Raw genomic sequence first — 22302 nt, forward strand, 5'->3', positions numbered from 1 at the left:
TAATCATATGCCAGTATACTGTCCTACTGTTCAATCTTATGTTAAATAATGTAATCTTGGGCAAATTACTTAATCTCACTGGGCCTTGGTTTCCTAATCTATAAAATAAGAAGAGGGTTTTGTTTATCTCCAAAGTCCTGTCCAGTCTTAAGATCAAAACAACATTTTTAGGATTATATTAGATGATTACTTAATTTCTGCTCCATTATGAATCATACTTAGGAATACATGATATCACTAAATGTATACAATTTATTGTAGTTTGTCATATGTAAGAAATAAGATAGAGACAACATCACTGTCCACAATGAGCCTCTGTGGTCTAATTTGTTCCAGATCTAAAATTCCTAAAGCTTTTTAGTTTGGCGCTTCAAAAACACACTGAACAACTTTCTCAAATGAAGTCTTTAAAAAATATTAAATTCTCTCAGTCTACTATTTCACTAAACAGTGAGACCAATTAAAAAACCTATTGGTCTGTCTGTCTGTCTCTGTATCTATCTAAAAACATTACATTCTAAGAAGGTAAGTAAAGAATTATTTGAAATATGCATAAATTTGGGGCAGCTAGGTGGCGCAGTGGGATAGAGAACTGGCCCTCCTGTCAGGAGGACCTGAGTTCAAATCTGGCCTCAGACACTTGACACTTACTAGCTGTGTGACCCTGGGCAAGTCACTTAACCCTAATTACCTCACAGAAAAAGAAAAGAAAAGAAAAACACATCTAGGTGATAAAATATCAACACTAGCCAGAAACAACCAGAAATACTGATACATGCTTCACTCTTCTATTACATGGATATATCATTTAATTGGGAACATATGATTACAGCAAAGGAGTGGGGAGAAAAGAGCTATGGGTTGAAGAAAGAACCATGATAAGAGAATAATCAAGATTGATTTATCAGAAAAGAAAATATCAAAAATTATTCTACCTGTGTCTGAATCTCGATCTTCATTTCTTGATGGACTAATGGTAAATGGAAGTTTACGCTTCATAGATGGTTTCTCTTTCACTTCTTTCCCCACATCATTCCTATCGACTTTTGGAGTTTTGCTGTAGGATGAAATCTTTTCTTTACTCTATTAGGGGAAAAAACAAAACAAAACCCATGAATGTCTGAAACTGAAGATCACCCACAGGGCAACAGTTAAATGCATTGGTGGGCTTAAGCAGGTTAAACATTATAAACAATGAATTCCCCTAGGGAGTCCAAATTCCCAAGTACAACTGAATAAGATTAAATTACATTTAGGAAATGTTTAACAACATAAAAATACAATATAACATAGACAATGTTAATTTGTGGTTTTCTAAGTTACTATGTGGTCAGGAGGGATCTGATGCTATTCAAACTCAAATTTGACACTACCAATATGAAGGATGCTGGCAAAGAAAGCTAACTATAAGTGAAAAAGATAGGATAGACATGAAGCAAGAAGGGATATTCAAAAGAAAGTGGGACCTCTCCCCAAGTAGCCCTCCTGGGGTGAACTTAATAACCAAGTCATAAACAATGAGCAGGCATTGATAGGTTGGAATATGGCTTGTTGGAGGTTATACACAAATTGATGAGATCACAGAACTCTATTAAGTTTAATTGAGAATAGATAAACTAAAATGTTTTAACTATAGTGGCTTGAATTATACATTATTACTATAAATCTAAACCAGCTTCACACAATTACAGGATCTCAGAGGCAGGAGGAATAACAAAGGCAAATTATTCCATCAGATTGTGAACTCCTTGAAGGCAGGAACAAGCTTTTGCCTCTTTTTCTATCCTGAATGCCTGGTCAGTGCTTAACACAGTGTCTGGCACTTAATAAATGTTTACTGACTAGTCCAATGCAAATAAAAATACCCTTCTACAATATGTTTAACAAGGAATCATGCACAGATTGGGTTTCTTCTTTTGTGCATTTTATTGAATCTCAATTTTGAATAGGACCTCAGAGATCGCTCAGCCCAATCTGTACCTGGATAAAAATCTTCTCTGCAATATAGTTTCCCTCTAGTGAGAGAAACCCTCAAATTCTCTAGAAATCCAAAAGTTCTAAACTGTCCCCCTAAGTTCTAGTCTCACCTCACCAACTTTCAACTTGCTATTAATAAATTAATCAACACATTATTATTTTTTTTTTTTTGCGGGGCAATGAGGGTTAAGTGACTTGCCCAGGGTCACACAGCTAGTAAGTGTCAAGTGTCTGAGGCTGGATTTGAATTCAGGTCTTCCTGAATCCAGGGCAGGTGCTCTATCCACTGAGCCACCTAACTGCCCCCACACATTAATTATTTACCAAGTTCCAGGCAATGTGCTAAGTGCTGGGGGTACAAAGAAAGGGAAAATCAGTACCTGCTTTCAAGAAGCTTTCATTCCAATGGGAGAGACAAAAATGTATATAAATAAGTATATACAAAGATACAGAAGAGATGGAGGATTTTTTTCCCCTTAAAGGGGAAATCTCTGGAAGCTAGAGGGACCAAGAAAAGCATAAAAACTTAATATGTTTAAAATTAAATTCACAATTTTATATATACCTGCATCTAGTCCAAATTTCTCTCCACCAACAAGGCCACTACCCTGGTTCATGTCCTCATTATCTCTTTCCTTGATTACTACAATAGTCCTTTATTTGTTCTCCCTCTTTCCACTCTTTCCTTGCTACAAGCCATGCTCCACACTGCTAAAAAGGGAATCTTTCCAAAGCACAGGTCTGACTATATTATTCTGCTAAAGAATTTGAGTGAATCCCTACTGTCTCTATTATAAAATACAAACACAGAAGCTTGGCATTTATAGGCCTTCATAATCTGGGTCTAGCTGCCTTTCTAGACTTATTTCATATTACTTCTCTTCACACTCTCTGTGTCTCAACAAAACTGACCTACTTATGGTTGTCCCAATTTGGCAACTTCTATCTTCCTGGGCTTAATTATCTCTATGTAGATGACTCTCAAAGCTATATAGCAATTTCTAGTTCCTCTCCTGAGCTCTAGTCATGTACCTCCAATTATCTACTGGATATTTCAAACTAGAAACCATATACATCTCAAATTCAACATGTTCAAAACTGAATTCATTATGTTTCTCCCAAAACCCAGTCTGCTTCCAAACTCCCTTCTTTCTGTTTAGAGTACTATCATCTTTTCTGTCACCCAGGTCCATAACTTACATTTTCTCTATTTATGAAGATATTTAATATAAAAAGTTTATCTAAAGTAAATCTTACTGTCAGATTCTTATTAATGAGTTTAATCAATGATAATTTTTTTGCAGCCAAATCATTAATTTGTTTATATTTCCTACAGTGGAATCTCTGTCTTAAAAACATTTAATTATCAGCTATAACCTCTTAGTTCTAGAATAAGTACAAACTATTGAGGAAAGAAAGGGTAGTTCAAGTTTAGGTTGCTGTTTTGCCTGAGGGGTGATGTCTATTTGTAGTATGGAGGGTAGAACAGAAAGATATTTTTATTTTGGCACTGCACTGCAATATAAGTGGTGTGAGAAAGGGAAAGAGGAATTAGGTTAGAAAAGAGAACTCTAATTATTGTGATAGGTATTCAATGTGGTTTGTTCTTATTAAAGAATGTTGAACTCTTCAACATCATATTTAATGTTTAAATTTATGTAGTATATTTTAATATTACTTAAACATGTGAAGAAAGTCACATTCCAGGACCAAATAGAAATAATTATAAGATTATCTACAAATTTGGATTCTTCACATTATTAAGAGGCAGGCTATCTATGGCTATACTTTTTTCTCTCTTACAATTTAGCTTTTGACTTCATCACTCAGCTCTCTCTCCTATATTACCAATGAACTATTGTCAAATCCATTAGCCTTTTTTTCAGTCCTCATCCTTCTTGACCTCTCTGCTGTATTCTCTCCAATCTGCGTCTTTATGATACTGACAGCTCCATCTTCCTCCTGTCTGGCTGCTCCTTCTGAATATCCTTTCCTGGATCATCATTCCTGTCCCATCCCTAACTGTAAATATAACTCAAGCTCCTGTCATGAGCCCTTTTCTCTTTGTTTTATGCCTTGCCTGATATGAATAATCAGAGGTTCACTCAGTTTTCAGAAAAGCTAGAATACTTTTTACACATGCACGGAAGACACACTTAGTTGGAGAAGTGCCCTTAAAAGAGTTTTTCTATACAGTTTCCTCATAGGTTCAATTATTATCTCTAGGTAGTTGACATTTAGATCAATATATCTACCCTGCTCACTCATGAGCTCCAATGTCATGTCACCAACTACCAATTGGGCTTTTATACCTTGAAAGTATCTTAAATATACCAATCCATCAATAAGCTTTATTAAATATCAATAATGCACCTGGTATTGCAATAGAAACTGAAGACACAAAGACAAAAGTAAACAATCTTTACCATTAAGGGGGCTTACTTAGGAAGGAAAGAGGTAAATAAGTATTTATTAAGTGCCTACTATGTGCCAGGCACTGTGTTAAGTGTTATACATATATTATCTCATTTAATCCTCACAACAATCCTAGGAGGTAGGCACCATTATTTCCATTTTACAAATGAAGAAACCAAAGCAGACTAGGGTTAAAAGACTTGCCATGGTCACATAGCTGGTAATTTGAACTCAAGACTTCCTGACTCCAGGTCTAACATTCTATCCACTGTATCACTTAGCTGCAAATATGTATATATTACATACATATTTATATATTTACATAATGTGTATATATAGAGGGAGATAACATACATACATGGATATATAAAATAGGCTGTGATTCTTTTGTAGGGGGAGGAGAGCACCAGAAGCTGAGGGGTATCAGGAAAAGTATCACATAGAAGGTGACACTTGAACTGGGTCTTGAAAGAAACCAAGGATACAAAGAGAAAAAGGAACACATTCCAGGCACAGGAGACAGTCAGTGCATAGGCAAACAGGAAATGGAGCACGGCACATGAGGACCTAAGAACACCAACTGGACCTAGCCCTTGAGTAGGCGAAGAGAAATAACCCCTAATAAAGTTGAAAGGGTAGCTTGGGGTTAGACTGCAAAGGGTTTGTTTGTTTGTTTGGTGAGGCAATTGGGGTTGTTACTTGCCCAAGGTCACAAAGCTAGTAAATGTTAAGTGTCTAAGGCCAAATTTGAACTCAGGTCCTCCTGAATCCAGGGCTGGTGTTCTATCCACTGTGCCACCTAGCTGCCCCTGCAAAGGGTTTTAGGGGCCAAATAATAGAGTTACTTTATTTGATCCCAGAAATAACAGAGAGCCATAGGAGTTAACTGAGAAGGGAAGTGACATGTTCAAACCTGTGTTTTAGGAAAATCACTTTGGCAGCTGTGTGAAGAATGGATCACGGTGGAGCCTGAGGCAGAGAGGCCATTGAGAAGACTTTTGTCAAAGTCCAGGAAAGAGGTGATGAGAGGTCTGAATTAGGGTGGTTATGAGAAGAGAAAGAAGGGAGGTACAGAAGTTCAGAAGAGGAACAAAGATAATGAACACGATTTTAGACATGTTAGTTTGAGATGTCTATGGGACACCTAGTTTTAAATATCTAAAAGCAGTTGAGATGTACAACTAGAGCTCAGGAAAAGAGATATGTGTGTGTGTGTAATTTGGGAAGTATATGCATAAAGAAGATATGTAAATCCATGGAAACTATTGAGGTCACAAAGAGAGAATACAGAGAGATAAAAGAAGGTGGCCCAGGACACAGCTTTGGGTTATACTCTTGGTGGTGTAACGTTGCTATCTGTAAGGAGCTAAAAATCTAGCTAGAGTATCTAAAAATCTAATGAGTGGTCACCATAAATTATAAGCTTTAGCCAGAGTTTAGACTTTTAAGTATTTATTAAGGAGCATAAGAATTTGGTGAGGAGAGAGAAAGAGGCCAAGATGCCTTCATCTATCTATCTAAGGGAGTACAGCGTCTCTGCTCCACTCCACATGAGGTTCCAGCAAAAAAGAGCCCCTCGCCCATTCCTCCTCCCAGAAGCATCCTCTCCCACAGGAAAGAGGGCCGTCCACACACACAGAGATCCAAACTAATTGGCTGGTAGCTCTGATTGACAAATATAACAGGCAGCTCTACAGAGACAAGTTCTTGGGTGCCAGCCAGCCAGCTTCCAGACACTAAAGTCACATGTCTCCCCTCAGGCCAGCGCTCACAATGTTCCTCCCAGCAGGGCGTCATTCCAACTCTCACAATGGTTAGTAAGTATATGGATGACACAAAGCCCTCAAACTTATTCACACATCTAAAACAGAACTCGTTATTCATCGCCTCCCTTTCCTGCCTCCTGCACCCCCCCACAACCCCAAAATGCTAACTTCCTAACTTCCCTATTTCCGTGAAGGGCACCATTATCATTCTAGTCATCTCAGTTAATAACATTTGATTTTAACTCCTCAATCCTCAATTACTATCAATTGCCAATTCTACCATCAAGTTCAGCCCCTTACTACTGCAATAGCCTACATGATCTCCCAGTTTCTGGTCTTCTCTTTCCTCTCCAATCCATCCTCTACATATCTGTCAAAGTAATATTCCTAGAGCACAACAGTTCTGCATTCCCTTGCTCAAGAAGCTCCAAAGGCTCTCTATTACCTCTAAGACAATGGTCTTGGAAGCAGGGGGCTGGGGTCCATGGGAGGCCATGATCTGACTCCTGACGTTTGTGTGGACAATAAATTAAAAGGCAGAAGATGAGTTGCATCTCACTCTCCTTGCAACAAGCAATTATGGAGTTTCTATCCAACATAACCATATCTACTCTTAGCCTCCAATACTCTCCTACTCAGACCCCTTTCTCTTCCCTTTCAGAGAAGAAAACTAAAGCCTCAGGGCAATTAAGCCTAACCACTACCCAGGCACCAAGTGCTACTGGGAACATTCCTCTTCTTCCCCAGTACACCCACACCTGTACCCCTGATTATATCATGGTTGAGATAAGCTGACCTTTGAGGGCAGACTATAATATGCTCCAGGTTAGTGATTGGTGAGTAAGAACCCCACCTCCTCCCTTTTCATTTTGGGTCAGACAGAGTGAGTTTCACAGGATGAGGAAGCTTTCATTGATCAACTGTGATCTGCTTCATGATTCTCAATACATTTTCTACTTCCATTCCTAGTAATAGTTATCAAATATTGTTTTATCTTTACCTTTTTTTTTTTTTGGTGAGGCAATTGGGGTTAAGTGTCTTGCCCAGGGTCACACAACTAATAAGTGTCAAGTGTCTGAGATCGGATTTGAACTCAGGTCCTCCTGACTCCAGAGCCAGTGCTCTATCCACTGTGCCACCTAGCTGCCCCTATCTTTACCTTTTAAAATGATAATTTTTCTGTTTTATAATTTATGTAATTATTAGTACACATGTATATATGATTTACAAATATATACATTTGAGGAGTATTTTTCTTTTTAACAGGAATAATCAAAAAACTGTAGAGACCACTGCTCTCAGATGAAATACAAATTCCTATGACATTTGTAACATTTTGCAACTTGCTTCCAGGCTTATTATATATGACTTCCCTTCAATCATGCTTCAGACCAGTCAAACAGGCCTTCTTATAGGTCTACATAAGTGCCATATAAATGAACTATTACATTTGTATCACTCCTCCTCTTCTCTGTTAGTACAGATAATTTATAAATAACTGTATTCACTTTTTTACATTCATTCTATTTTCTTGTTATTTGAAAGACAAAGTGAGGTTAGAATTAAATCTCAACTATCTGGAGGCCTAATGTGAACTGGAATACTATCCTGGCCTCTTTGCACTAGTGAGGGGTATTATCAAAACGTTCTGCAAACAATTAATTTTCTGGAAACAAACACAGCTGTGTTTACCTAAATATACAGTTCATTTCAAATATACACATTCACAATCTAAAGAGTGCTGTGCCTTTGAACTCTGTTAAAATAGTAGCAAAAAACCCAACTAACACAACCAAAACAAACCTCTTCTTTATTTATTCTCAATGAGGACTCTGTTCTCAAGACAACACATGTACCATTTTATATTATCTATAACCAAACCTAAATATTTCAAGATTATTACATATAGGGAAAAAATTATTGGAAAGGGGAACAACAAATGGAGGTGAAATTAAGCTTGAATGTCAGGATCTGCTTGGAAGAACAGGGTCTCTTTACATACTTCATTTCAGTTAGGTGTTAAAGGTAATCAACTACCTAAGAGCATCAATAACTGGGGACACCCTACAGGATGGAAGTCCTGGACAAGTCTTCCCAGAAGGCAAAGCTACAATGAGAGGGCTTTGGGTAATGGGTCAGGGAAGATTTTTATTTATGTTGATTTCTGGGCAATTGGTTCGGATGAATGGTTTGAAGCTCTATTTTGGGTTCAGGAACAATGAAGGAATTTTGCTGATGCTATACAGTTGCTTGTACAATATTATATGACCTTTACTGAACTGAATAATCAGTTTGATGCTTTTACAAGAACAGCAAAGACTGGGGCCATCACCAATCTAGACATGGGGCCATGATGCCATATTGTGGTCACCTTAACAAAAGAAGATGCAGATACTTCTCTTCAACAGTATTCTTCCATGCCAATCACAGTGTCTACCTTCAAAAGATCAATATGTTATGTTCTCATATGGTTCTTGACCCGTCCTGATTAGAAAATTTATTATATGGGCCCTTTTCTATTAAAAGGCAAGAGTTTTGCCCTCATTTGCCAATTAGGCAGTTTATGCCTAATTGAAAGAATGGGACTGTAGTGTCAGTTATATATTGCACTGATGCCAATGGCATTGTGCTAGAAGTTACCTTTATTGCCCTTACAAAACACATCTTTCTTCCTTATTGGAGAATATAGGTGGTGAGGTAGATAGAGCACTGGATAAATAAGGAAGTTCAAATCTGGCTTCAAATACTTACTAGCTGTGTGACCCTGGAAAGTCATTAACCTCTGTTTCACTCAGGTTCCTCATCTGTAAAATGGGGATAATAATAGCACCTGCTTTCCAGGGTTGTTGTTTGGATCAAATAAGATCATTGTAAAGTGTTTGGCACAATGCCAGGCACATAAGAAGAACCATATAAATGTCAGCTATTATTTTCAAGGGCCCTCTTGAACCACTGTTGAACTCAGATCAGGGTACACATTTTATTTACTTCAAAGAACATGTAACACCTTTGCCATCAGGTAACTGGGTTTTCCACAGTTCATATCATTCCCAGGCAGCTGGTATCATGGAATGCTAGATTGTACAACAGCTTCATTATCACTTTCATGATTATCAGGGCTGGATGTCTTATTTCTCAGGGGATGTCTTTGATAAACAAGTGCTACCCCAGGAAGAAGCAGTGCTCTCCATTCCAGTCTAGTTTCAAGAAGATTTTCTTGATAAGGATGAATTACTATTGGATATAGTCCCAGTTGACTCCCTCTTGTCCTTCTTATTTTATCATCTGTGCCCAGGCCTTCAGGTTTTTGGTCCCACAGAGAGCTCTATACAATTTAGGGCAACAGTTCAAGTCCCCTTTAAGTTAAAGTTTCTTTTTGCCTGGGATGGTTTGGACAGCTTCTCCCTATAAAGGATTTTGGAAACTAAGTGATAGAATTGCTAAGAGAGGCTTTATATTAAAAACAAACCAAACAAACAAAAAACACCACACAATTAAGGAGAAGCTGTGAGAAGGAGTTTCCGGGGAAAGGGGGGACATTTTAGTTTAATTTTGAGCCTTTTGATGAAAGTGAAGAAGAATATTTATCTAATCCCCATAAAAAAACTATTAATACCTCAGTGTATGTCTCTAAAGGGATCAAAATTTTGTGCCATCCTCCTGAAGGAGTTCACAGGGAGGAAGAGATTTTGGCTAATAGGCTAGGAAATGCTAAGAGAATAGCAGTATGAGCTAAGTCCCTGTTTCAATGAAGCAACCAGCTAGGTTAGGGTCCAATCTGAGGTAGGGGGAACAACAGGAAGACTAGATGCAGATATATCTGAATGAAGAACCCTAGGATTCTATTTCTTTATTCCTGGGGGAGTCTTGTCAACTCCGTGACTGTATTTGTCCTGAGTAGGACCGAATAGTCCACCTCTAAATATTCTGTTTTAGCTGGACTCCTAATAAGGAGTTCCAGCCCAGTTCCATTCCTGGGGCACTGACATAGCTACCAAATTTATTGGGGCTAATGTTGCTACTTTTTTGAGTGGCTGGCTCAAAAACATTTGGCAGTTTGATCATCAGTCATGCCAGCAGTCTTCCCACCCTGGAGATACCTCCACCCTGAGGCCTCCTCTCAGGATTGGTAAGCCCCTGGCCCATAAGATTAAAGGTAGTAAACATGGAAGAAAATAAGCATGGTAGTAAACTAAGGAGGAAGTAAGTTTCACTCCTGGCTCAACTAATTTTCTGAACTTCTCTAATTTCTTTCGAGCAGCCTTGTCCCTGTAAGGGTACCCTTTCCCTGTCTGCCCTACCTTTGTTATCCAATTCCCCATTATATGTTATCATCTCCCAAGTAGCATGTACCCCTTGAGGGTTGGGACTGTCTTGTTTGTTTGCATTTGTAATTTCAACACTTAGCACAGTGCCTCACACATACTGAGTACCTAATAAATGCTCACTAGCTCAAATGATCTTTCTGCCCTGGGACAGACTAAGCTTTGGGACAGGTTACATGCAAGGAGCTTATGACCTCTTAGCTATTTTAGTTCATATAAACTGTACTTGCCTTAGGGTCTGGTGACAACAATTGAGGTAAGGTCATTCATTCAGTGAAATGAATTTTCCTGGAAATATTACTGTTGTTGCCCCTGACTGACATGGCTGTTTTATCCTAAGAAGATTTTTATGAATTGTTCCTGACATCATCTTCCACTCTTCTAAAATAAGCGTCTTATATTTTTTTCATTATTTGCATTAAATACTGTTGTGAGGGCTGTTTGAAGATTATTTTACTGATGGAAGGTCACTTAATAAATTTTAGGGATTTAGTAACCCCAAGGGATGGGATATGGTTAGACTGGCTCTCTGAGGGGGTAGGGAGACCATTTTGCTTCCTTAATTCCCTGAGGTTTAACAGGTTTAGCTCAAGAAAAATTGAAGTCGGGCAGCTAGGTGGCATAGTGGATATAGCACCCGCCCTGGAGTCAGGAGGACCTGAGTTTAAATCTGGCCTCAGACACTTAACTAGCTGTGTGACCCTGGGCAAGTTGCTTAACCTCAAATGCCTCATCAAAAAAAAAAAAAGAAAAGAAAAGGAAAGAAAAAGAAAAATTGAAGTCAGAAGCTTGATTTTGCCCTACTTGCTGCATTCAAGGGATAGCTTTCCTGGTTGCTTGTGGTGTTGATTCTCCAGGAGGAGCTAAGTATTGTTGTTCTTAACTCTGAAACCTTTTAAATTGATTTTTAAAATTATTACTTAGTAAAGTTTGTCTTAATTGTATTTTAGGTTCCACAAAACGCTTATTGAATTTTTTTTTGGGGGGGGGGTGAGACAATTGGGGTTAAGTGACTTGCCCAGGGTCACACAGCTAGTAAGTGGTTAAGTGTCTGAGGCCGGATTTGAACTCAGGTCCTCCTGACTCCAGGGCCTGTGCTCTATCCACTGTGCCACCTAGCTGCCCCATGCTTATTGAATTTTAAACCTTGAATATGCTTGAGTCTTGACCGACAATAAAATTATTAAAATGTAATTTCTAAATGAAATAATAAAAAAGGTAATTTTGAGAAAGAAGAGTGCTAACAACTGGAAGATAAAGAAGGGCTTTATGTACAGAGTGGCACCTGATCTATACTTTGACAGGGACTGTACAAAGCAGAGGTGAGGAAAGAGTCCATTCCAGAAGTGGGGGAGTCCCTTGATTAAAAGCATAGAATGTTAAATTTCAATGCCATATTTGGGGGATAATTATCAGAACAAATTGACTGGGATGGAGAGTGCATAGAGAACCAATAGCAATACAGGTGAAAGAACACTGGATTTGGAGTTAGAGACATGGATTTGGAAGTTGACTTTGTTGCTAACCTCTATTACTTTGATAAGCCATTTGACATCTCTGGATGTCGACTTTTTCCATCTATAACAGGGTTTTGTAAACTTTTTCAACTTGTAACACCTTTTTGCCCAAGAAATTTTTATGTGACTCTGGGTATATAAGTATATAAAATAGGTATACACATCAAACATTTACTGCCAAATTTTTCACGACCCCCACGTTCAATTATTTGAGCCCCATATAGGGTCTCAACTCACAGTTTAAGAAACTTTGATCTATAAGATGAAAGGGTAGAAACAGATGACTTTTAAGGTTCCTTGTAAGCATAAAAGAGAAAAAAATGACTGGAAAGGTAGTGGTAGTCAGATAATATTTTAGTCCAGAAAAAATAAGAAATCCCTGAAGATTTTTATTTGAATGTTTTCCTACCTTGTCACTACTCCCTGATCCTTTTTTTCTTAAGACACTTAATTCTGCTTAACTAGTACTCCTTTTCCTCCACCTGATGTTCCTATCCTACCTTTACCTATTCTTCTTTCATCATTATTATCTACAAACCACCTCTTCTACAATGCTGGTTCTAATCTAGCTGAGTCCTATTTAGATAAATCCCCCCAGTTCACACATTGACCAGCTACCACCACTTTACTCTGTGGAGCCATTCCATTATTGGCAAACCTCCCTACTTCCTTCATATTTTCCATAGCTTTAAGACAAAACTGAGACTGATCTTGGCTTGGGGGCTAAGGGTGGGATCAGAAAAGATTTCATGAATGGAGGTAGCACTTTACATAAGAACTGAAAGAGGGGGTAGCTAGGTGGCACAGTGGATGTTTTCAAATGATCTCTTCATGCTGTTTATAATCCTTTTACTTAGTTTTTGTTGATTCTGATATCTAATTCCCTATCCACCACCAGCTTCAAACTCCCCAATTCCAGTGATTTTGTCTTAGGAAACAATCTGTTTATTTTTCATTGTGCCTCACATTAATAAAGTACTTTCCTCACAACAACCCTGTGTAGCATGTAGTTAGGTACTGGTTTTTCCCATTTTAGAGTGATTAATTGATTTGTCCAGGGTCTCATGGCTGGTAAATGTCAGATGTAGGAATTTAACCCCGGCCTTTTGAGTCTAGAGGTCTCTACATCACACCATATTGCTTCATCTGGATGCTCTCTAAGCTAATCAAGAATAACCTCCTTTCTATGCATCAAAATCCTATTCATCTTTCAAGGTTCAATTTATATTTTATAACCTCTATAGAAGATGGTGTAGCAGGAAGAGAACTGAACTCACAGTCAGATAGATGTTTTAGTGTAAAATCCTAGCTGTGTTATGACCTGCATGACACTACACGTCATTTAACTTCCCTGGGGTTGCTTTCTCATCTGTAAAATGAATGGGTTAGACTAGATAATTTCTAAGGTCTCTTTCTAGAGATAAATATTTCTCATAATTCTCTGATTCTAAGTTTTCTATGACTATTCCAGCCCCCAATAGTTCTTCCTCCCAAAAATTTGTCAAAATTTTGTCAAATTGTCAAAAGCACATACTTTGTCAGCCACATACTGCATTGTGGTGTATAGTAAATATATAAAGGAAATGTCCAGGACTATTATCCCAAACTCCTATTTACCATGGAAGGCTGGATCCCAAGAAGTCAATACTTTGTATTGTACTACTCAGCTATTTAGTATCAAAAGGGAAATTTTGGTATTAGGTAGCCCTGAGAGTAAAAGGATGAGACAAGTCAAATATTGTCTTAGCATGTCTGACTCAAGTTAACTCCATGAACAATAAAACTCAAGGTGGCCAGGGTAGTTTTACTTCAGGATTCTCAAACACAGACTTTAGTACTAATAAAAGCCTTAAAATAAAACTTGGTTCTAGAAAAAAGAAGGGGAATACAGAGACAGGGCACCAACCTTCCAGGGTCATGGTGAGGATAAAATGAGATATTAGTAAAGTATTCTGCAAACCTTAAAGCTCTATGTAAATGCTAGTTATTGTTCTCTCTGAGACAAAGGGATCATATTTGCTGCCTTCTACTTGACACAGGTCCTTTAAAAAGATGGATAAATCCCCAGAAAGTGAGGAAAGAGAAAAATCAACACCAGATAATTCTGCAATTTTATAGTAGCTCTGATAGTCTTTAGGGAGAAAAGTGAAATTTCTACTTATCTATAAATTCTATTTATTTATATAGAATTTATCTTTATATTCTCCATCTCCTGAAATTTTAGATTACCTATGGCTTTAATTTATTTATGCAATTCCTATATTTCATTAACATAATGAAAGTTGGCTATAACTTCACTGTTCTTATTCCCATATCTTAATTACTATCTCTAAAACAACTACTTTTGATTGTATAATTGGTTATATTTCAAAAAATATGTCTTTCTCTGCTCCCGAATGATTAATCCATTTTAAGTAGAATGATTTTTTACCTTTCTTCCAGATGGTTTTTCTACCATGTTGCCGTCACTGTCAGAATTTTCACTCTGAACTGGTTTTGTGGACCCAGATTTGGGCATTTTATAGCTGTTCAGCTAGCTGAGTCCTGTATCAGTCTTCTCATCATGTGTCTGTAAAGGATGGGATAAATTAGGGATATTGGGATTGATATCCAACAAAACCCACTTATAAAGTTATTTTTATGTTTAAATATTTTGTTCCTCAACAGAACCATTTGAAGAGGTCATCCAATCCCACACTTACCCCCCAAAACCATGAATCTTGTCTACAATATTTCCAAAGTAGGTATTACACATCTGCCAGTGTGGTCTTTTCACTATCTCACTTCTCACTAAGTTCCTCCATGCTTTATACTGGCTGTTCCCTGTGTTGGAAATGCATTCCTCCTTACTTCTGCTTCTCAGAATCCCTACTTCCTTTCAAGATTATCTCAAGCACAGCCTGCTACACATAGCCTTTCTTGATGTTCCTGATAGTCCTGATTACTAAATACCAATGCCATTCCCCTCAAGTTACCTTGGATCTATTTTGTATATTTCTGCATATGTAGGTTGTCCCCACTAGATGGAGCTCTCCTGAGAATAGGTACTATTTCACTTTGACTTTGTATCACAGCACTCAGCACAACTCTTGACATACAGGCAGGCACTTAAGGAATGCTTGTTGACTGTTCTCCATTAAAATCTAGAAAGTAACCCACAGTGGGACTGAGACCACAAGTTCTGTAGGTACCATAGAATGTGATGCATTTGGGTATTCTGAAGGGTTACTCTAGCCATGTCCTTGCCATCCACCCTACTGCTGTTCCCTAGAGGCCACACTGGCTTTATTGAATTATTCACTGCAAACTCGAACAGCAAACTTTATATAACTTGTACTACACTCAAGACCATGTTTCCCTTCCCTCCACTGTCAATCTTTTGATCTGAGAATACTGACTAAATCAGTACTACTACCATTGCTCCTGGAAAGGACTTGCTAATAGGTTCCACTCAACATTCCTATAACTTCCCAAACTAGAACAACCTTCCTGGAAACAGGAACACCTTAGGTGTGCTGTCTCTCCCTAGAAGATCCTAGAGGACAGGGGCTATCTCACTTTTATTTTACATTTGTATCCTCAGAGCTTAGCACATTGCTTGGCACATAATCATTTTTTTTTTTTTTGTGAGGCAATTGGGGTTAAGTGACTTGCCCAGGGTCACACAGCTTGTAAGTGTTAAGTGTCTGAGGCCGGATTTGAACTCAGATCCTCTTGACTCCAGGGTCGGTGCTCTATCCACTGCGCCACCTAGCTGCCCCACAGTTTTTAATAAATGTTTTTCATTTAGGTGGATTCTGCCCTGGTCACATCACAGAATTTTAGAGTTGGAAAAGACCAAAATAACTAGTCTAACTTATACCTGGAAAAAATCCCTTTTAACAACATACCCAATAAATAATCATCCAATCTCTGCCTCAATGATGGGGATGCCACTAACTCCTCAAAAGAAGCTCATTTCACATGGACACCTGTAATTATTAGGAAATATTTCCTTATACCAAAACTGAATTTGCCTATTTGAAACTTCCATTTATTTAATCTCAGCAGCCAAGGAAAACAAACCCAATCTCTCTACCAAGTGAAAGCTCTTCAAATACTTGAAGTAACTATCACATTTTCCCTGTCTGTTCTTCTCCATGCTGAATATTCCCCAGTTGGGCATAATAGATATTGAAGTAGTAAGAGTGAAAAAAATTGACAATTCTTAATTGAATAAGTGGAGTGAGGAACAGCTAGTAGTCAATAACACCAAGATGCAAACCCGAGTACCTGGCATGAGGGTGATACTCTTGACAGAAGTATGGAAATCTATAAGAGGGATGGTTGGAGGGTTGGAGGAAGATAATGATTTCAGTGTTGGAACATGTTAAGTTAAAGAAGCTGATAGGATATACAGTTCAACAGCTAAAAAGCAGTTGAAGATATGTAAACAAGGTTCAGGATAGAAACCAGGGCTGGATACACACACACACACACACACACACACACACACACACACACACACACACACACACGTGTTATGCATATATGTCATCTGTATAAAGATGATAACCGAATTCCTAAAAGCTGGTGAAATAACTAAATCAAAGTACAGAGAATAAAAGAGGGTACAAAACAAAACCTTGGGGTTCATACCTATAATTAAGGGAAATGACATAGATGATGAACATTTGATTTTTCCTCTGGTGGTTTGCATGCTATTAATAAAAGCATATAGCTAAGGGACAACCTCAAAAAAGAATAGATTAGCCACAAGGACTGCAAGAATGGATGGAAGAAGTGATAGGGAAATAGAAATCTGATAAAAATTAAGTCTGAACATATGGAACTGGAATCAACAACTTAGAAAAAAAGTAGAGTACCTTACCTGAACAGCTGACACCCTAAAAATTGAAAGGAAGCACAAAGAACTATTACCAAAAACAGCCAATTTGGAAAAAAGGAAAAGGAAGGATAATTCAAAAATCAATGGACTCCATAAAAACAATGACTAAACAGAAACCCTGGATTCCATATTTCAAGAAAGCTACTGGAGCTAGAGGGCCAAGTAAAAATAGCAAGAATCCACAGATTACCTTCTGAAAGATATCACAAAATAAAAACTCATAGGAATATCAAAGCCCAAGCTTCTGGACCTAAAAAAAATACTGCAAACATCAAAGAAGAAAGACAGTAAATACAATGAAATCATATACATGATCACAGAAGATCTGGCAGCAATTAGTTAAAAGAAAGACAATCTTGTAAGATGATATGCAAATGGCAAAAGAAAAAGGCTTATAAGAATAACATTCTACAAAAATGAATATAACTTACAGGTAGGAAAATCGACCATTGTAAAAAAAAAAGAGAGAGAGAAGTCATTAAGTGCTCATTTTGAGAAAACCATAGTTACATAGAATCTTTGAAACTCAAACAAAGGAGATGAGAAAAATCCAGAAAGGAATCTATCTTTAAGAACTGTGAAAGGACTAAATGAAAATTACATGTTTACATTCCAAGAAGAAATGTAAACTTCACTATCTATTAAGAGCAAAAGAGGGAGGTAAAATAAACTGAGGGATTTGAAGTTTTATGATGTTCTCCCTTTAATAGAGTAAAGAAAAAAGAGGAATAAAGGAATACAGTAGGGAAGAAAGGAGGAAGAAGGAACTTAATATTCCTCACAATAGGGGTGCTGCAGAATCATAATATGTAAAGTGAGGCAGTGGTGGAAGAGCAGATATCTTATGAACTGCACTCTTACCTGAATCAGGAGAAAGTTAGTTGAATATAAACACACATTTATGTTTATGTATAATGGGGATATTAAGATCATTAGAGAAATATGTAAGGTGATGGAGAAAGATGAGGGAAAGTGAAAACCAAACAAATTCATATAAGAGAAGAAAGGGAAATACCCAGCAACTTAGATCTGAGGTATATGAAGAGAGGAAAAGCAAAGGGGTAGGATTTTTATCATTTCATTTATTGATAATTAGCATTAATCCTAATATCTAATTTTCATCACCTTTTTATTCTTTGTAAAATGGGCTGGCTAGAGGCAAAAAAAGCAAACAATCAGATAAGATACAAGTTTTTAAAAATACAGTATCTTATACTATATAATCACAGTAAGCTCAAAATACAAAGACATATAACCTAATAGAGGACAAAGTAAGGAGTTATCATTCAAAACATGACAAAAGGAAGAGAAGTTTTACCTAATCAAGGAATAAAGATGATCATAAAAGATTAAATGGAACAATTCTGATTACATAAAATTAAAGCTTCTGAACAAAGAAAATAATGCAGATTTCCCTGATAAAGAGAAATTTAAGATATATAAAACAATGAAACAGATATATATGAAGAATCATTCCTCAATAGTTAAGTAGTCAAAGGACATGAACAGGCAATTCTAGTTCTCCAAGAGAAAAAAGTAAGCTATCAACAACTCTATGAAAAAGTAGCGTGTTATTTAATATTTAAATGAAAATTAAAAGAACTTTGGGCTTCCACCTCATCCATCAAATTGGCAAAGATGACAAAAGAAGAAAATAGAAATTCTAGGAGGGGTTATGGGAAGACAGAAACTATTGGAGTAGGTGTGAATTGGTTCAACCATTCTAGAAAACAATTTGTATTATTTATGTTATACCAAAATATCACTACTACTACTACCACTACCACTACCACTACCACTACTACTACTACTACTACTACTACTACTACTATTACTACTACTATTACTACTATTGGGCATATGCCCCAAAGAAGTGAGAGACATTAAGGATTTACATATACAAGAATATTTACAGTAGTACTTATTGCTAGAAAGGATTGGAAAGAAAACGGATGCCCATCAATTGGGGAATGGCTGAACAAATCATGGTATGTGAATGAAATGAAATTTTATTATACCATTAAGAAATAAGGAGGATGAAAGATTCAGAGAAATGTAGAAAGACTTATATCAAATGATGTAGAATGAAGTGAGCAGAACCAAAACCCAATTTATTTGATGATTAAAATAATGGGAGGAGAAATGAATCTGAAAGACCTTTCAAATGGCAACCAAACAATCATAAGTCAACAACCATTTATTAAGTGCTTACTATGTGCTAGGCACTGTGTTAAGCACTGGGAAAAGAAAGGCAAAACATCATTTTTGCCTTCACATTCTAATAGGGGAAATAATGTATACATAAACATGTAAATATAAGATACATACAGTATAAATGAAAGGTAATTTCAGAAGGAAGACACTATCAGTTTGGGTGGGGGAGTGGTAAGGCTTCCTACAGAAGGGGAGAAGTGATGTGAGTCTTGACGGAAGCCAGGGAAGCTAAAAGTCTTCAGTGAAGGGGCAGAGCACACCAGGCATGTGGTATAGCCAGGACAAAGGCACAGTCAGGAGATGGAATGCTTGGCTTTTCTTATAAGGGAAGACTTCTACTTGGGGAAGGTGGGGTGGTGGACAATGATTGATAGTCTATAAACATTAGCACTAGAAAAATTACATAAAACACTTTAAAAGCTGCATAGAAGGAAAGGCATGGAAGTAGAGAAGAGGCCAAAAGAGTAATTTGTTACAAACTGATTAGGTTTAAACATATATTTTTAAAAGAAAACACTATGTGATAGAAGTTCATAGTACCTTGTACTTTCTTCTCTGGTCTTCATATATTAATATCATTGGACCGTAGACAAAGATTGTGGTGAATTCACAATAAATAAAAGAACATGTGGCTGTTTCTCTGTTCCTTATACTCATAAACAGGATTAATGAAAATTACAACCACTTTTTATCTTCATTATATCCACTAACCTTCAGTCTCATATACCACATGGCCAAAGTTTAGACCTTATCATCATTATCCAGAAATGAACTGCTATGTTTTTCTTTTTAAAAATAAATTTTGGGGGCAGCTAGGTGGCACAGTGGATAAAGCACCATCCCTGGATTCAGGAGGACATGAGTTCAAATCTGGCCTCAGACACTTGACACTTACTAGCTGTGTGACCTTGGGCAAGTCACTTAACCCCCACTGCCCTGCCCCCCCAAAATAAATAGGTTTTATTGAGATCTTTTGTTCTTTACATCACCAAAATTTCTCCCAGTACACTTCTCCTCCCTCTTCCCAGAGTCACCCCATATACCAAACAACACTTTTAGATGAAAAAAAAGAAGGGGGGAGAATAAATTAACAAAACTAAACAATACATCAAAACAGTCTGAAAATATATGCAATATTCCAGACCCATGGACCTCTCACTTCAGCAAAGAAGTTGGGTCAAGAGGTCTTCTCATACCTCTTCTTTTGGGTTATACTTGTTCTCTGTAATTTTGAAACATTTGCTATTGGGGGGGGCGGTAGAGGGTTAAGTGACTTGCCCAAGGTCACACAGCTAGTAAGTATAAAGTGTCTGAGGCTGGATTTGAACTCAGGTCCTCCTGAATCCAGGTCCGGTGCTTTATCCATGAAACATTTGATTTTGATATTTTGTGGTTACTGATACTTCCATTTACATTGTTGTCACTGTGAATATTGTGTTCTTGGTTCTGACCTCATCATGCTACATCACATTATTGCAGTATTCTTTGTAGTCATCATATTTGTTATTTCTTACAGCTTAGTAATATTCTCTTGCACTGGTATACCACAATTTATTTAGCCATTCCCTAATTGATGGGCTTCCATACTTTGCTTCTAGTTCTTTATTACCACAAAAAGTGTGGCTGCAAATATTGTGGTGTATATGGAGACTGTGTTCTTATTGTTGGCCTTCTTGGGGGTAACAAACCTAATAGTGGAATCTCTGGGTCAAAAGATATAGACATTTTAGTCAATTCATCTACATAATTCCTAACTGTTTTCTCCAAAAGTTATATGTATGCATAGTTCCACTAACAATGCAATAATGTACCTATCTTCCCACAACTCCTCCAACATTAATTATTACCATCTTTTGTCATCTTGCCAATTTTCAGGGTGTGAAGTGAAACCTCAGAGTTGTTTTGATTTGCATTTCTCTTATTCTTAGTGACTTGGAACATTATTTTGTATGATTTAACAGCTTTTAGTTCTTTAAAGAAACATTTGTTTATATCTTCTGACCAATTATCTATCAGGAAATAGCTTTTGGTCTTTATATATACTTACATATAGACATGTGTGCACATATATGTATGTGTATATCTATATCTAAAATTTATTAGTTGTCTGTTTCTTGGACACCAAGCCCTTATCTAAAAAAACATCTGATATGAAAAAATTTCCCCCCATTTGACCATTCTTATCCTAAGTAGGTATAATAATGTTCATTTTACAGAATGAAGTTTTTTAGTTTCTTAAATCAAAGTTATTGATTCTATCTTTTGCAACTGGCTTTATTTCTTGCTAAGTTAAGAATACATGTACTACTCACAGCTGTAAAAGGTATATGATTTGCTTCTCTTGTACTTTTTAAATATAGTGCAGTCTTTATTATGAAAGTGACAAGATGTTAATTTTAAGACTGATTTCAAGTTTTGCCAGCAGTTTTTATCAAAAGGGAATTTTATATATATAAAAACCTATATCGGATTGCCTGCTGTCTAGGGAAGGGGGGGAGGGAGAAAAATTTGAAATTGGAAATCTTATATAAACAAATGCTGAAAACTATCCCTACATGTAACTGGAAAATAATAGAATACTTTTGTTTTTTTAAAAAAAGGGAATTATTGGGGGTAGCTAGGTGGCGCAGTAGATAGAGTACTGGCCTTGGATTCAGGATGACCTTAGTTCAAGTCTGGCCTCAGACACTTAACACTTAACTAGCTGTGTAACCCTGGGCAAGTCACTTAATCCTCATTGCCCCTCAAAAACCAAAAAAAGGAATTATTTCCTTAGCTATTTACTTTATTCTTTAGCGATTTACTGAACACTCAGTTACTACGATTGACTATTTCTTACTCTCCATCATTTTCTGTTCCATTGACCTGCTTTTTTATCTTTCAACCAATAACAAAAGGTTTTGAAGTGTGTTTCTGAAAATTAATTAGAAAATAATTGCTATTGCTATTTGCTACAGACACCAGTTTGGGTAAGCATATATTTAATTTATTAATATTATACCAATAAAGGACTGACCACGTGTTTCCCTAACTTCTCATGGTTTCAGGCTGTGTGGTAGAGAAAACAGGGAGAGCGCTGTTAGTGTGAGCAGGAAAAAACCCCTTTAGAAGACCTACAAGACCCTGCAAAGATCCATGCTATCCTAAAAAGACCTACATAGCATCTTCCAAGGGTTTTTATCCTCTTTGATAGAGGCAAG

At 37.1% G+C, this 22302-nt stretch overlaps 1 protein-coding gene across 5 annotated transcripts in view; it reads right to left on the reverse strand.

Moving 5' to 3' along the window:
• Positions 1-22302, reverse strand: part of ANKRD12 (ankyrin repeat domain 12) — a 176203-nt gene that overhangs the window by 100003 nt on the left and 53898 nt on the right. For all 5 annotated transcript variants that reach the window (XR_006355615.1, XM_043994086.1, XM_043993907.1 and 2 more), the window contains 2 exons: positions 14432-14569; positions 936-1083 (listed from right to left, as the gene is read on the reverse strand). Coding sequence is in view for 4 of the 5 variants with exons in the window: in XM_043994086.1 (XP_043850021.1) it covers positions 936-1083; positions 14432-14518 (235 nt within the window). In the remaining variant the exon portion in view is untranslated. The remainder of the gene's footprint in view (positions 1-935; positions 1084-14431; positions 14570-22302) is intronic.

The sequence above is a fragment of the Dromiciops gliroides genome, chromosome 1 (assembly GCF_019393635.1).
Source record: "Dromiciops gliroides isolate mDroGli1 chromosome 1, mDroGli1.pri, whole genome shotgun sequence".
NCBI lineage: Eukaryota > Metazoa > Chordata > Mammalia > Microbiotheria > Microbiotheriidae > Dromiciops > Dromiciops gliroides.